The sequence below is a fragment of the Tamandua tetradactyla genome, chromosome 3 (genome assembly GCF_023851605.1).
Source record: "Tamandua tetradactyla isolate mTamTet1 chromosome 3, mTamTet1.pri, whole genome shotgun sequence".
Lineage (NCBI taxonomy): Eukaryota > Metazoa > Chordata > Mammalia > Pilosa > Myrmecophagidae > Tamandua > Tamandua tetradactyla.
In genome coordinates this window covers 207762949-207780466 of record NC_135329.1, presented here as the reverse complement: position 1 = coordinate 207780466, position 17518 = coordinate 207762949, and the positions used below count along the sequence as shown (strand labels likewise).

Genomic DNA, 17518 nt, shown 5'->3' with positions numbered 1-17518 from the left:
AGCCACCATGGCCCACCCTACCATGAATTAAACATCCCCAAAATAGGTAATCCATATGTATGTATGTGTACATGTATTAAAAATAAATTAGCTCTAGTTGATGATAAGCAGTTTGGCAGTCAGCAGTCCACTGACACATTTCTATGGTCTGCATAAATATTCAGCTCAACAAACATTTGAAAGTCTTCTATGGGTCAAGCAAGGGGCAAACAGCTGGAATACAAAGACTACTCAAAGAGTACATACAGGAGTGTAGGCGAAAGCTCCAAGTTTCACAAATTCCCTTTGGAAAGCACATCTACTTATGTCTTACGTTCTTGGGTATAATTCTGGACTCCATTCTGCCAGTGTCTTGGATACCTGATTTTTAAACTCATTAAATGCCATTATTACTTCAAGCCCCATCACACTAGAAAAGGACTCACTTCCAATGCTTATTAACATTTGATCTTAAAGGTGCCGAGCAAATGCTGAGGTCGCTCCATAGGTCTCCAGGCTACAGGCACACAAACACATGCTCACAACACAAATACAGGCACACATGTGTCCAAGGGGCTAAAAGAGTGTTCAAAGGGTTAAAAGAGTCCTGAACAACCAGGGCTACTAAAACTGTACTCACATGCTTTTATCTTCACTTGCATTTCATCCAGTGAATTACACCTCCCCGCCGTTTTTGTTATGAAATATATATACACACTCATACATGCACACACACACACAATTTAAAAGAAGAAAATGAATACAATGTATCTATCATGCAGCTTAAGAAACAGAACATTACCAGGACCCCAAAGCCCTGCATGCCCCTTTCCAACTGCACACCTCTTTTCCCACACAGTAAGCACCATCCTTCTGTCCATCTTTAAGAGCTATCCCCAAATTCGTTTTCTTTTGCTCCACAGCTGCAAAATACAACATTCTCTATCCTCCAGACCTGATCACTCTGCTGATCAGAAATCAAAAGAAGCTGGAGAATACTAACAGCAGGGACAATGTCTACACACCTCTGTATCCCAGCACCTGGCCCATGCCTGGATGTGGGTGAATGCATGTTTCATCTATATCAAGACTTCTAAAACAAAACAAAATAAAAAACATCACAAAGAGATAAACAGGTACACCCTGGAGAGAAGAAATGATCCCTTCCTTACCTCTGTCTCTACCTGTTGCTGAGTTCGATTGTGGTTCTCTTTGTACTGGTTGGCTCTCAGAACTTGCTGCTCGATGCCTAACAGAACTGCTTCACAGCCATCACACCTACAAAGGAGATGACCAGCCCTGAGCCACAAGAAGGCATAAGAGCTTTCTTCCAGTCTCAGAGATGTCCCTTCCCACCTGGCCTCCCAAGCACCTGACCATGACCTTCCTTTAACTCACCCCTTTGCTACGGCCCTTTTCCTATGCTCCTTCCAAAAGACTGGAATTTTGAACACATACATTAGGACATACGGAAAGAAATATGGTGGATTTGGGTGTTTCCTTCAAATAGTTTTAATTTCCAACTTTTGCACCCCATGGGAAAGTTTTTACAGAATGTGAGATCAAAGGAATTAGGAAAGGCTTCACAGGTGGCACTAATTTATCTCTTTTCTAAAAAGAAAAATCAATTTCAAAAGAATCCTATTTTGGAGATTCCCCTTTTCTCCTAAGTTGATGTTAGTTTCTAACTGCCATCCCCCTCCTCATTATTTTAGTTTCCAAAATTTCTATTTTGAAAAATTTAAAACATAAAAAAAATTAAGAGAAAAGTACTAAGAACACTCACATAAGACTCATTAGTTATGATCATTTTGCCATATTTGTGGTCCCTCTCTACAAACCAATTTTGTTTCAAATCTAACTCCACCTCTCAACACAGCTTTTAAGAATGGCTACTGGCAAATGCGCTGGGATGGGTATTATGATGGCACCTCTGGGTAGAAATATGTTGATGAACAATAGGAAACAGACTCTAGACAAGCAAACTGCATTGGCCACTTTAAGTGGCAGAGGACATCCTCAGGAGGACTAGAAACCTAGATTTAGTATGTCAGACCATTTCTGCTTTTCCCTTTTATTCTGATTTAATGGCTTTGAAAATCTCCTGCCCCTGTCAAATGTTGTAAAGGGAAGGTGGCAGGTACACACCTGGGACAGAACCTGGCAGGGGAGGAATTGAGCAGTACATGTCCAATAGCAGCTGAAATGAGGGAAACTCAAGGGGTATTGGGGCCCAGGGGGCCAAAGCTGGGCCACTCACCTCAAGATACCCTCCTTTGGGGGAGAATCCCAGGGAGTCAGTTTGTTTTAAAAGAAAATTTGCCTAATCTCAAACACAAAACTTGCCTGCTTGGCTTCATGCCCTCCAACATGCCATGGGCCTGCCAGGAACAAACTCTCCTCAGCATCAGCTGTGCTCTAAGCCCCATTACCCTTCAACTCAGCTCAGACTTCATCCCTGACTAAGTCCATCTGGCTTTCAGGTCCAAATCTTGTCAATAACTCTGTAACAGATCCTCATAGAATGTGTAACAGCTCTTGTAAACATTAAATTCCATCAAATTAGAGTACAAGTGAACATCGCCTTTCTTTTTGTATACCACGATAAAATCACCAAACAGTCTGCCTGTGAATCTGTCTTCCAAATTAAACTAACCCAATCCTTGCTTTCAATATCTCTAACAATCTTTTACAAATGCTAGCCCAATATGTTACTAACTGTGAGCATGGGGTTTTCTGTCTAAAGCATCTTATAAACACTAACTTCATGAGTGTGGTCAAATTCTGAGCCCAAATCTGAAAATCAGGGCACTAGGGGCCTGCAATGATCCCCACGGCTATACAGCTGCAGTCACAAGCAGCCCCAGACAGCCCCAAGGCCCACTCCAAAACCTCAGCTCGGGCAACTAACACATGAAGAGCACATTTCGCCCAACATTGGCACAGAAAACATGCCAGATATCCCCCTCCCTAAAAAGAGGGGACCCCTTCTTTCAGCCTCACCATTCATGCAAGGTCTTGACAATATTATTGATATCCTTCTTTCGGATGTCACGGCCAATGCAGAAATCTACTTCTAACAGCTGGTTCCGCTGGTCTAACTTGCCCTGGATGATGTCAGTGTAGACAGCCTCAATGATGAGATCTTCTAGTTCCCGAAGATTCCGCATCTCCAGGTCCTTCAGCAGCACAGAGTAGGGGATACACTGTAGATAAATCCATTTGATATTTATAAAAACCATCCGGCAAACACGCACGATGAACTTTAAAGAAAATGCAGGTATTACCCACAGAGCTGCCTCAGGACTTTGAGAAACAATTTAGAGGTTACTATTAGTATCCATGGCAACAAGAGACGGCTAAATGAGTTGTGAGACCTGTAAGAGATAAGCAAGACCCCATAGCATCTAAGAAGGTGTTTTCCTGGATTATCAGTCTCATGGAATTCAGTTTTCACTGAAGATCACCCTTCAGTTTTCATACCCTGGACCATACTCTTAGAGATCCAAAAGGCTTCCTCCTTTAGGAGAAGAAGAAAAAGGAGAGGAGAGAAAAGGAAATGCTCAATACATGCCACTCTGCCAACTTCTGGAAGTGTGCAGACTCTGAATCAAATGTCAGGTCATTACAGAATGGAAATGCAAAAAGCAAACTTTTTCAGAGGCATAACCCTACCAAAACTTAGACAGAAACAGGCTGGGATGGTAGAAATCCAAACTCAAATATAAATTAATTGAATTTGGATCTTCTTTGTTAATAAATATGAATAGCTGGCTATAAAGTTTCCTAAACAGACAGAGAACTGAGGAGTACAGTGAAGAAGCATTTTAGTTAGGGTCTTAAGTTGGCATATGAGACAAAAATCATGAGAGTATATGACCCTTGAAAATCCCTGAGAAAGGCAATATATTAAAAATCTACTTCACATTAAGTCAAACATCGCAAGTTTTTCCTCTGGCACTGGCACAGTTCTCCATGCACTAAGTAACAGATGAAGTAGTTAAATTACTTTGAGAAGCTTTGCTGTTTGAAAAATACATCTCTTTAAGCACTCTTTAACCAAATGACAAAAGGCTCACACCACAAAATGTCAGAACTGAGACTACTGATTCACAGTCTTAGGCATATGTTCCCTGGATGGAATGGTGAGTAATTGCATGCACTATTTTAATTGTTATTTTTTTCTGTTTTCCTTCGCCAAGCAAATTATCTGCATTCATGAGGTGACACTGCTGGGTACAGGTGTAGGTTCCCACATCAATGCTAATGAGACTACCTGACTTGGGGGGAGCAGGAGACAGGAAAGGGTTCAGGACTGTACCTTCATTCTTGATGCCAAACTCACGATGGTCAGATGTTTCAGCTTGTTCTGCTGAGCTGTGCTCAGTTCTGGCAGGCTCTCCTTGTTGGCTGCTCAGTCCCACCCACCACAGAAATCAAGACAAAATAAAATTAGGATTTCTTTTATGGAATAAGCTCACAGACTCCCCAAACCAAATCTACCACTGAGTCATTCCTTCATTGGAAAAATATTCAGTGAACACCTCTTTTCTTCATTGGAAGACTCTGTGCTTCTAAAAAAGAAAAACTCACACTCTACACAGAAGCCAGGCCTGGGACAAACAAAATGATATGTCAATTATTGTCACAGAATACCATTTGCACATTCAATTAGTTCAACGTGATTTCCCTGAGCATCTACACTTCACCATGAAATGCACTGTCTTAAGCAATTCAGGGGAATCCAGGATAAATATGATGGTCCTTGTCAGGGTTGCACAACTCTGGGGCACCAACCACCTGGAGCTGTGCAACTCAATGGCCCCGGACTTGCATTCAGTCTTAGATACTGAGATACTCAGATACTTCAGTAGCTACAAATGCAGGGCAGAACTACCATGACAGTAGTAGGGAGAGTGAAAGCAAGAGAGCAATCTCACTGAGGAGATACAGGAAAGGAAAAGAAAGGCTATATGGAAGGGATGAAATCTGAGATAAGCCTTGAAGGATGGGCAAAATTTTAATAGTAACAATAATGATAACAACAGCAATGGCAGCAGTCGCAAGCAACACATATGGGAAGCTTCAGTGAGTACACACATACACAAAAACACACATCCAGTTAATCCTCATCACAACCCCATAAGATAGATTCCAAATATCCTCAAACTCTTTGTCCAGATTTCTGAAATTGAAAGAAGTAAATCCAGACTCAGTTTGTTTTTCTTAAGCTTGATGCTTACAGAGTGGACATGCAAGCACCTCATTCCTGAAGTTATTTATGTTTTAAAATGACATAAATGATAATGAGCTAAACAGATGATGGAATATTAGATTATGCAGTATTAAAAATGACCACAAATATTCAAAATATGGATAAATGCTAATTGAAATAAGTGAAAACAGCCTGGCACCGTGGGAGCAACAATTCCAACCTGACCAAAAAGGGGAAAAGAAGTGTAGCTAATAAAGTACCAGTGGCTGAGAGGGTTCAAAAAGAATCGAGAGGCTACTCTGCACATCACTCTCATGCGGGCTTCAGTTAGACATTGCTAGCTATCATAACTTGCCCAACTCCAACCAAAACCATTCCAGCCAATCCTAAAGAACACCTAGGGCAATATATAAGATTCTACAAAGTTTCCATGCACTAGGGTAACTTTCTAGAAACCTATAGCCTCCAGATAGATCCCCGGACAAGATAAGTCCTGAAACCGAGAGGGCCCAGCCTCTCCAGAACATCAGCTAGTTCCATTTTCCTACCCCGTATTACTGACAGCCCCTTCCAACATGAAAAAGTTAGAATAGCCATAACCCAAATACCCCTGAAGAGTGGGATAGAAAGATCAAAGGTGATGGTGGAGTTATACAGAGAGGTAGAGTTTGACAAACAAATATGATTGCTGAAATCATTAAATTGACATTGCTTTTAGTCTCTAGTATCTTAGAGCAGCTAGAAGTAAAAATCTAAAATTGTGGAATTGTAACCGGTACCAAACTCTGAAATCTGCACTACAACCGACTGTTGTGCTAAGCTTTGAAATTTATTGCTTTTATATATATGCTATTTTTCACAAAAAAGAAAAAAAAAAGTCAATTGTGATGATAAAAAAATATTTATTCCTTCTAGCCTCCTATATTCTGGAGCAGCCAGAAGGAAAAATCTGAGATGATGGCATGGTAGCCTATGACAAACTTTGGGATCTGTCCTGTAACTACTTGTTGAAGAGTGCTTTGAAATCTATTGCTTTTTTCTTTCTTTGCTTTGTATTTATATTATACAACAGAAAAAAAATTTTTTTTTAGTGTATACGTAATCTAATTATGCCTGGGTAATAAAAAACACAAGCATAAAGGGTTCCATAAAGACCAGGGCCATAAGGTATATAAAGTAGTTGAAGGCTGAGCCAACTACAAGTGATTTTTTTTTCTATTTTCCAAATTTTTTTCCATATGGTAATGTTATTTTGATAATATTCAACACCTTTTTTTCAATTACTTTTTTTTTTTACATGGGCACACACTGGGAATTGAACCCGGGTCTCCAGCATGGCAGGCAAGAACTCTGCCTGCTGAGACACCATGGCCCGCCCCAATATTCAAAGCCTTTTAAATATTTTACAAGTGTGTAGTCTGACATTTTACAACAGTCCAAGTGCTTTATAAACACCAATCCTCAAAAATCTCATCTGGAAAATAAATAAGGCTATATTTACATTCCCATTTTACTCACTAGGAAATAAAATTTAAAAAGAAAACGAGAAGGGAAATTCCTTATGTGGTAATTTAGATTTCCAATTTAACATGGAACAACCAGGTCAAGAAACTCCCACACCAGGCTTTATATCCCAAATCTCGATGATTCTCAAGGAAGCAATACACCCAAACACTGCGATATAATTAAGAAAAGTTTTTTGAAGGATTTTAACCAACTCACCTGTGTAATCTGGATAGGTTCCATAGGCAAAGAGGTTCAGCAACTGCAAATAAGCAGCATTAGCTCCTTCTGCCAGCTGAGGAGAAATAAGAAAAGTTCACCACAGACCAATCTGTCTATTAATCATTGCACATGTTCAAACAGAACACAGGTAACCACCTACCAAAGAAGCTGCGGATGTATTTCCTGGACTGTTTGTTTAGATGGTCTCTGTTTCTCTGGGTTAAAATTAAATAAGATTTTGAATGTCCTAAATTTTTCTTCCTCAGGAATACGTTTCACACACCACAAACAATGCCCAAGTAACTGTTTTTATCACACATACACACATGTACACACATACATGCAAAGCATTAGGCCCTGGAGCAGCTCATGTTTTCCTGCTAAAATGAACTTGGAAGGTACGGCACAAGCCACTCTCAATTCAAACTGGATAAAGCTTAGTGTTGGTTCTAAGTGCCAGGACTATATGTGGACTATGACCCCTGTGACAGATCAGCACGGCATAAGGTACAACAGAGAAGTCATGTTGAGAGGGCAACCAGGATATCAAGCTGCCCCAAATAAATATGTTCTTAAAATTATTTACTTCTCATTGATACTGATGGCAAAGAGCCATCTGTAGACAAAAAACGAGAGCCGCTGTTCTAGCCTGAACGATTCTGCTCTTCTGTGAATTATCTTAAGTACCTTTAACTCACAAACATGCCCTTATTACTCTTGTAATTTAACAAACTCAGTAAAGTCTAAACAGGAATACCCAAGTGGTGTTCTGCAGGCACCAAAGCAGTAATACTCAATTTAGCCATCTTTTAAAAAAGAGTTCCAAGAACTGCATCCATCAATTTCATACAACTGAGAGGCAACTAACTTATTCCCAACTCACACATGAAAAAAAGAAATTGCAGCGAGAAAAGGTGATTTTCTAAGCACCTGGGTGAGAACTCTGGTGTCCTAATAACCCAGTGTACCATCTCAGTTACCAAAAACCTCCTGAAATCCCTGAGTCAGAGCTGGAGGAAACCTTTTAAAGACCATCATCTATAGTTCCCACCTTTCACACAGATGATTACAAAACTAGTTAGCACTAGCTAGAGCTATTTTCTTCTAGAGCAGATCCTCTAAAAGATTTCCCACTGGCCTAAATCCATAAGGTCCTTCTGGCTTTCATTTTTGTTCATCTCCTAACTAATCTCCCACAGTTACAAAAAAAACCCTTGGCATATTCATCCAGGCTCTTCATAAACCTGGAAGAAACATATCACTCCTGTCGAAAAATGAATGCTGTTCTCATAAATTTTCCTCATAGGATTCATTTTCCACCTCTGGTAAATCCTATTTTTACTAAAAGTTTTGCCTGTGTCAGGCTATGTATTAAGCTCTGAGGAAACAATGGTGAGCAGAACAGACCTCACACAGAGTTTCCAGTCTAGCAAGGAAGACTGAAATGAAATAACAATTTTCAACTGAAAAGTATGTGTTCAAAGTGGGAAGCACAGATTAAAAAGTATAGTTTGCATTACACCTCTTTGCTCCATCTTGACACTCTTCAACAGACCTCTCTCTTTTTTTTTTGCATGGGCAGGCACCAGGAATCGAATTCTGACCTCATTTTTTAAGGCACAATGACAAAACAGGATAACCAAGGTCTTAATAACCACAAAAAATAATCAAAGCAAAAAGGGCTAATTCTCAGCTTTTCATGTCATATCTTAACACACCTACTTTAGTACAACATTGCCCTTTTTCACATGAACAATATATTCCTCATCCATGCTCACTTCATATTTATTGATGATAATTTCTGCTATTTATGCATCTGTCTAATCTTTCTCATCTATATTTACACTAGAAGTTTTTAAATCCCTAACAATGCCTGAAACTGCCTCAATTAAAAATATCAACCCATAATTACAGTGCCCTATTTCTAATTTATGAGGACCAATTTGATTTTTTCCCCATTTCTCAGATTATTAGCACTCCATACCAATTTTACCCCAAGTTCTGATGAAAATATTGACACCATCCTCCTTCACCTCCCCTGCCCCACTAATTTCTATCCTTCCCTCACCAGGGAAACTTACAGATCCACAATGCACGGTCACTGAAATTAAAATCATAGAAAAGCTCAGAATAAAGATAAACTGTTTGGAAATAGCCCTTACCTCCTGCACATTGGCTAGTTCCAACAATTCCCCAAAGACATATACTCCTGGAGCCTCCAAAACTTGACTTATAAGAGCAGTGAGGGCTGAGCCACTGGTACCTTTGGCAAGTAAAATAAACTGTTCCAGGAGGTTACTTGAGGGTTTCTGTTCACCTGCCATTCTCTGGCTTTGAGATCTGTCCAAAAGAAAAGTCTGTCAATCATGCTTCATCTTCTTTGCAAAGTCTATACTTATTTAACGCTGGGTCAGACACCAGAATACTTTAATTTTGTAGTGTTCATAAAAAGCAAACAGTTCCTGAGTTCAGATGCAGTGATCACTTTGTCAGATGGGTGGAGTTCAACCTGGAGTTAAAGAAATCTTGTCCTCATAGTGAGGTTTAAAACACACTTAATAAAAGCATCTTATCCCCATCTGCCCCTCTTCTAGAAGCAGCATTTTCTAAGTCCTTATACCTGACCAGTACCCAAAGAAACATGAAGGAGTTTTTCAGGGGCTATTTTACATCTATCCCATTTATAGACTCAGGTTAAGAAACAAGATATTGCCCATATACAGAGGAATCGATGTAAGCAAAATCAATCAATGGCTGCTTCCAGTGTGTCATCAGAATTACAACTACAATTAGAGAAAAACAAACACAAAAAGGAAAGATGTCTCCTTTAATTAAAGAAATAATTTAAGCACAAGGAAAGATAACGTTTTGAAAGATAAGCAGCAACATATTCAAACTAGAAAAGTAAATTGTATGTAACTCCATAAAAAAATTCCTTTATTTAGTCTCCTCCTGATATGTCACACTTTACCAAACATGACTTCAGAACTTGTACAAAATCTTATGAAAACAAAAGGATTTGGGAAAATAGTAAGGATACTGTATTGTCATCCAGAAAATGTTAGGTACGGGAGGATTCCTTCTTTGTGTAATCTAACTATATACTGATTCTATGTTGACACAAGATTACTCTTCCAAAAATGGTACATGTTGGAGGAGCAGGACAAAATAAACGAAAAGGAGTGTACTAGAATGAAGCGGAGAACAATTCAAAAAAGGATAGTTTGGGGCAAAAGAAACTAAGTTTTCCTGAGGAGACAGACACAAAGAATGGTAGCCCTTTCACAGTTTTAGGGAAACAAATATTTCGTCTCACCTAGGGTTACCTAAGAAGGTCATGTCAGGGACAGAAAAAGTGAAGTGCTGGGGAACAAAAGGCTCTGGTGAGGGGAAAGGAAGGGAGAAAGGGAAGGGAGGAGGGATTACGGTTAGAAGAGGAACGAAAACCTCCCTTCCAAGTGGACAAGAAAGAGGAGACAAATAGGGATCTCTCTGTTAAGACTGGATGGAAGACACTGAGAATGGACAGGGGGCAAAGAAATAGAAATCTCAGCCACTCATAAAGACCTCGGCTTCAGGGGCAAAGCCTGTGGATCGGAGAGGTAAGGAAGCGGTGACAGTCACGTTCCTATGGGGTAGGAGGGCCCGAGGAGGCAGCTAGGGACCTAGGAGAAATTAACTCTCGTCAGGGGAGGGCGCTATTTTGGATGGGCTGGAGAGCGGCGAAGGAGCAGCCTTTGAGGGGGTGGGAGAGCGAGAACAGCCATGTGGTTGGGCCCGGGGACACAGGCCGGAGCGGGCTTAAAGACCAACTGCGCGCTCTAGGAAGGGCCGCCGCGGGAGTGAAGAGCCGCGGGGCGTGCTCCCTTGGCGGGGGCGGGGCGGCAGCAGGGCGGCGTGGGCGCGGGCGCGGGCTTTAGCCGAGGTGGGCCCGGGACGCCGCGGCCCGGCTGAGCCTGGCGTACTGCCTCCGCGCAGGCCGCCCTCACCCAGACTCTTACCTGTCCACGCCGCCTGTCCTCTTCGTAGTTGGCTCGGCCTCCCGGCGCCTGCCTGTAGGTTGTCAAGCGTCCATGATCGGCCCGGCGTCCGGCGTTTTTCTGCCTCCGCCGACCCGTCGCCTGTGCCGCTCCCCCGGAAGCCTCCCGCCGCTGCACTCGAGTTCCGCCCACATGAGGTTCCCACAGCAGCGTTCGTAGTCTCCGACCTCCTGTGGAGCGGCGCGGGGGAGGGGGTCCGGGCAGGGCTGCAGCCTCGGAGCTGGGCCGGAGAAGGGTGGCGAGGGTCCCGAGAAGAGTGTGAACTCAGCAGGCCTGGGGTCCAAACTGTCGCCATCATCCTCCTGAACCCGAAATTCATCCCTTTGGGTGAGCTTTATCACTCGGATCTCCCTATGGCGATTGCGGCTACGACCGGGTAGGAAGACATATCAAGCCTAAAAACCATATATTGAGCGTTTTTTCCAGGTGCCAGGTGCTGTGCATGTATTACCTTATTGCATTCTCCTAAAAACTATGTGGCTTGTAATGCTATTCCCATTTTTCAGCTGCATTACTAAACCCAAAAGTCCAAAAGCTAGTTAGTGGCAAAACCTGTGCAAGAACCCAGGCTAGCTGAAGCCTGAGACCATGTTCCTGATCTCTAGTCAGAAAAGGTTTTAAAGTAAGCAAGGGAAGGGATGAGCCAACAATGGCTCTGTGGCCAAAATGTCACATAGCCATCAATTGATTTCTTTAAAGTATACACCACCGTCTTTCTGGTCTTGAAGATGAAGAGAGCCCAGTTTGCCTTTTGTGTATTAGAGTGCAGAAGTCACACAATGCAAAGAGACTGGCACCAACTAATTTATCAATTTATTCAAAACATTCTTCACAAGGTTCTAGAAGGTTATATAAACATAAGACAAGGTTCTTGGCCTCATAAAGCTCCAATGTGTTAAGTGATATGAAAAAGATAGGGTAACACTTTGAAAGCACAAAAGAGAATAGACTGGGGAAGAAAATCAAGCATTTTCCAGCAAAAATTGGAATGAAAAGGAGTATTTCAAGCAAGGGGGCAATGGCCAGAGCACAAAGGCTTGCATGAAGCAGCACATACTGATGCAGCAAAAAAACCCAGAGTGGCTGGAACCCAGCGTTCAGGGGGTGAGAAATGAGGGGTACTGAAGCTGGAGACAGATCATTAAAGGTTTTGGAATCTACATCCCATTATATCAGACACATATCATTATATATATATATAATATCAGGCACTAAAGCAAAGTAGGGCAGAGTTTCTACTTTGGAGAGCTCACAGCCTCTCTGGGAGGACAGGCTTGTCTATGACAAAGGGTTGCTACTGGTTCCCTAGGAGTACAGATAAGGCCCCTAATTCTGTCCTGGGAAGAGTTGATTTAGGGCAGGCTTCTGAAGGAGATATTCTTGAGCTGAATCTGGAAGAATGAGCACGCAAATCACAAAGGGTTGAAGCCATGTGAAGGAGTTTTTACTTTTTTAAAGGGCATTAGGAAGATATTTTAGGTTTTAAAGCTGGGGAGAGGTATGAAGAATTGCCATTTCAGAATTATGACACTAACTGCTATAGAGAATAGATTGGATATGGAGAGAACTGGAGTCAGGGAAACCAGGCAGGTGAATGATACATTCCAGAAAAGAGATCTTGATTAAAGGGAATGGCAGTGGTGGATGGAAAGAAGGGGCATTGTTGGAGACATTTAGGCCATAGAGTCTATAAGAGTTGGTAACTAATTGCATGCAGGGAGAGGGGAAGAGGATATCTCCCAGGATTCTGGCCTGGGCAGCCAGGAGCTGGCTAACTTGGAGGTGGCATTGATGATTAGGACTACAGAGGAGGAAGGGAAAGTTGGGAAATGGGAAGAAGACCACGGAGTTCAGTCTGAGCCTACTGAGTCTGTTTGGCAGGCCAGTGTAAACACAGGTCTGGAGCTCAGGAGAAAGAGATAATTGGGCAACAAATGAAGTTTGAGAGGTCTGTGCCAGTTTGAAGCTATTATGTACCCCAGAAAAGCCATATGTTAATCTTGATCCAATCTTGCGGGGAGCAACCATTTCATCTAATCCTAACTCAACATTGTAGGGCAGAAATTTTTTATTAGATTATCTCCACGAAGATGTGACACGCCCAATTGTGGGTGTGACCTCTTGGTTAGATGGGGATATGACTCCCACCATTCCAGGTGGGTCTTTATTAGTTTACCACAGGCTTTCAAAGAGGAAATATTTTGGAAAAAACTCAGAAATGACAGAGCTGCTCAGAGCCAATATAGACCTTTGGAATTTGAGACAGAAATAGCCCCGGTGCTAAGTAAGGACTAACAGAAATAGTCAGAACCTGAACAGAAGAAATCTCAGGCCCTGGCAGATGCTAAGTTAAGAGATGAAACCCAGAGTTTTGCCCCCGAACATCTAAGTGAATGCCCACAGACACTTAGAGAGGAAACCACTGGCACCAGAAGCTGGATGCAATGGAACTGGGAACGAGGACCAAGGACCAGCAGATACCAGCCACGTGCCTTCCCAGATCACCCTTCCTTGAGCCAAGGTATCTTTCTCTAGATGCTTTAGTTAGGACATATTTATGGCCTTAGAAGTGTAAACTTGTAACTCATTAAATTCCCTTTTTAAAAGCCGTTTCATTTCTGGTATTGCTTTCTGGCCGCTTAACAAACTAATACATGGTCATTCGTTTGTCAATTCAGCAGTAAAGAAGGCATTGTGCTAGACCACTTTTTGGAGGCCAGAGTGAGGAAGGGGAGCAAATAGACCCTGAGCACGGATGATTCTTTCCACAAACTTGGGTGTGATGGACAAGAGAGAGCAACAGCTAAAGGGAAGGAAGGCCAGAAACATAAACATGAGTACATACATAGAGTCAGAGCTTGAAGAAACCACACCAAAACTTCAATGGGGGTTTTCTCTGGGTGATGGGAATATAAGTAATTTTTTGTTTCTGACTTCTTCCACATTTTCTACTAAGGTTTTATTTTGATCAACGACGTTTCCTTTAAAATGTAAATATCTCCCCAGAAGATTTTCATCTATTTACACTTCAGTATCAACTATCCAACTGAGGCACTTTTTACCTTCTCAGAAGACTACCCAGGCCAGCTAAGGTGAGTGGAAGGGAAATTTGGCCATTGGAAGCCACAGCCGGATCAGTGAGTGGGAATTAATCCTTGAACAGGAAAGAGCTAGTCTACAGGTCAGCCAGTTAGAAGTTATCCTGTCCTTGCGGGGCTGTAGGGAGATGGGAAAACCATACTTACCAGAACTTCTCCCAGGGAGAGTGCTAGGGTGGTTGAAATGCATCTTTTTTTATTTTTTTATTTTTTACATGGGCAAGCACCAGGAATTGAACCCGGGTCCTCGGGCATGGCAGGCAAGCACTCTTACCTGCTGAGCCACCGTGGCCCACCCTGAAATGCATCTTTTGATGGGCTCCTAGAGTGGAGGTGGGAAAGGTGTTAACCTCTGCTCCTCCCCAAGCTCTAGTAACCATCAGTGGTTACTAAACTGCCTTCTAGGAAGGGAAGAAGCTTCTATAAACTACATGTTGTTTTGTTTTTATTTTGGTTTTTTTGGGAGGAGGGAGGAGTGGATGCATGGTCCGGGAATCAAACCCGGGTCTCCCGCATGGAAGGCGAGCCTTCTACCACTGAACCACCAAACTACATGCTTTCGTTTTGGGTGAGTGGGACCAGCAAGAGCTGTACTTGGTCCTTCTCCTACCCTGCTCGGTACTTAGTGCCTGCACATAAATGACCTACAAATAGTCAAGACTGTGCAAAGGACAGCTCCCATCCATCCAGTCATTCTCAGTTCATAAACATTCTGGCAGTGACTCCTCTTCCTCTGGAATAATGTCCAGACTCTAAGGCTGCAGTTAAAATCATTCATAGTGAGCCTTTTCCCCTACCCTTCCAGCTGTCTCCCAGCACCCCCTTCACAGCCCAAACTCCAGGCCTTCCCATACCCAACACACTTGCACTTTCCCTCTCTGACACCAAGACCTATGCTCAAACCTGTTCTCGTCTATTTGCAAAGCTCTTCTCTAACTTGCCTGCTAATATCCTACTAACCTTGTAAGCAAAGATTTCTTAAACTGGATGAAAAATCCACTAACCAAAAAAGAAAACACTGACCTATCGCTCTACTTGAAATTAAGAATTTCCATTTATTTAAAACATTCCAATAAGAGAGTGAAAAAAAAAAAAACAGTTGGAGAAGATATTTGCAAAGCATATGTCAAAGAACTCGTATCCAGACTATATAAATAACTGCAAAATCAAAAAGAAGACAATCCAATTTAAAAAAAAAATGGGCGTGAGACTGTAACAGGAACTTCACCAAAGAGGACATGACCAATAAGTATATGGAGAGGCAATTACCATAATGAAAGTGCAAATACACAAACACAGGCTTTATAATGATTATATGGATACTTTGTTTAAATATGACCATGGTTGAGCTAACTAAAATGTCTACTTTTGTTGGTTCTAAACGTATTGTTTGTTTACTTAAATAAAAAATACATAAAAAAAAGTGCAAATACTTTTTAATGAGAAACCATGTTTAGCCAAAATGGCTAAAATTTAAAAGATCCCGTAGTGACAAGGGTAAAAGGCAATTAAAACTCTTTTACATTGCTGTTGAAGGCTTAAACTGGTGCAATCACTTTGGAAAACAATTTGTCAATAACTAGTAATAACGATCACATACAAACTCTACAGCCAATAACTCCACTCCGAGAAATGAGTGTACATGTCCGTAAAAAGACACATATATTTAAGAATGTTTACTGCACTGCAAGAATATTTCGTGGCTGGACGAAAGCCGGAAGGCTGGTGTTTTTAATCATCAGTTAGTTGATTGCATCTGTGGCTGATCACATCTGCGATCAACTAAGGCATATCTCCCACAACGAGATAATTCAATCAGTTGAAGGCTTTTAAGGAAGAAGAGAGACTCGCTGCTTCTTCAGCCAGCGAGCCTCTCCTGTGGAGTTCATCCAGACCCTTCATCAGAGCCACCAGCTTCACAGCCTGCCCTACAGATTTTGGACTCTTCCATTCCCATGGTTGTGTGAGACACCTTTATAAATCTCATATATACAGGGGAAAAAAAGAATGCTCATTGCAACTTTGATAATAGTAACCAAAAACTGATAACAACCCAAATGTCCTTTGACAGAATAGGTAAATAAATTGTAGTTTATACATTCAATGGAATACTGCTCAGCAACAACAGCAAAAATAAGCTACCACTGCACATAACCTGGATGAATCTTCACAAGAATACTGATGAATGAAAAAAGCTAGACACAGAAGAGAATTTTACTGTATGATTACATTTAAATGTAAGCCAAGAACTGACAACTAATCTATGGTGGTAGGCGTCAGAATAATGGTTATCTGGGGATGGGGGTGAAGTTCTGATTGGGAAGGGGCACAAGGGGTGCAAGAAATGTGCTATATCTTGATTTGAGTGATGGAGAGACAAGGGTATACAAATGTGAAAATGTCTCTTAGTAAACGTCAGTTTCCCTCAATAACTGAAAAATTTAAAGATAAACATTTTTTAAAGTAGAAAATTTCACACACCCTTCAAGTTCAAATGCTACCTCTGCCATAAACTTTTTTTCTGTTTACATGGACAGGCACTGGGAATTGAACCCGGGTCTCCCCATAGCAGGCGAGAACTCTTCCTGCTGAGCCACTGTTGCCTGCCCTGCCATAAACTTTTGATCAGTTGTAATAAATCTCTCCATCAGAACTTCTGTAGCATTCTGACATCATTCTTTTCTGCCATTTCTCACACTTCACCTTGTATCTAAATGAAGCTCCCTATTTCCCTAACTAGGAGATTAGCTTCCTGGTGGCAGTGGCCAAGTCTTTCACCCTTAACCCACACATAGCAGCTGGTAAATAATGGAAGCTGAAAACATTTGTTTGATTACATGGAAGAAAAAAGATTGGGTGGGTGCCCAGAGGGGTGAAGGGGTAGGGGGTGGGGAGACAGGAATAGGAAGGAAGGCTTAGGATAGAGAAGTCCTCCTAAGAAACCCCTGCTTAGACTGCAGTTTTACTTAGTTCCTGAAATTGCATTAAATGCCAGTTTGAGTGACAACTGATACCAAGACTCACTTAGACTAAAGATAAACAATCACACTCTTTCATTTGCAGGTAATTCGCTAAATAAATACTTGCCTAACCTCTGGGTGTTTCAACCCTGTATGGGAAAACTGTTCAACAAGGCCAATCACATAGCCATTCTCCTAAAAATATCACCATGCTAGTGCAGTGCTAAGAGCTCAACTGGGCTCAAGGGGCTTAAAGCCGAATTCTAACTCTGCCTCAACTTACTTGATCTGCGGCCAGTCTCCTCTCCTCTCCAGACCTCAGTTTCCTCATATCTAAAACAAGGGATGGATCAGCAATTTTTTTAAAGCCCCTTCACGAATATGAGTTTACAATAGATAGCTCTACCTCCAGTGCAGGACATACCAGAAACCCTTAAAAGCCACGTAAAAGGCACCCCAGACCGGCAAGTAAGCACGATTTGAAGGAGTTTTGTTACGTAT

General features: G+C 41.8%; 1 protein-coding gene across 6 annotated transcripts in view; it reads right to left on the bottom strand.

Annotated features, from left to right (window-relative positions):
- The window catches only part of COPS7B (COP9 signalosome subunit 7B), a 32737-nt gene that overhangs the window by 14773 nt on the left and 446 nt on the right, over positions 1-17518 (bottom strand). Inside the window, exons 2-8 of one of the 6 annotated variants that reach the window (XR_013173118.1) lie at positions 10921-11354; positions 9183-9259; positions 6917-6992; positions 4301-4389; positions 2983-3185; positions 1152-1257; positions 1005-1072 (exon numbers count right to left, since the gene is read on the bottom strand). Coding sequence is in view for 5 of the 6 variants with exons in the window: in XM_077155422.1 (XP_077011537.1) it covers positions 1152-1257; positions 2983-3185; positions 4301-4389; positions 6917-6992; positions 9183-9259; positions 10921-11278 (909 nt within the window). In the remaining variant the exon portion in view is untranslated. Of the gene's footprint in view, positions 1-1004; positions 1073-1151; positions 1258-2982; positions 3186-4300; positions 4390-6916; positions 6993-9081; positions 9277-10920; positions 11355-17518 lie in introns of those variants that run through there. The other 5 variants (XM_077155422.1, XM_077155423.1, XM_077155426.1 and 2 more) reach the window with 5 other exon arrangements.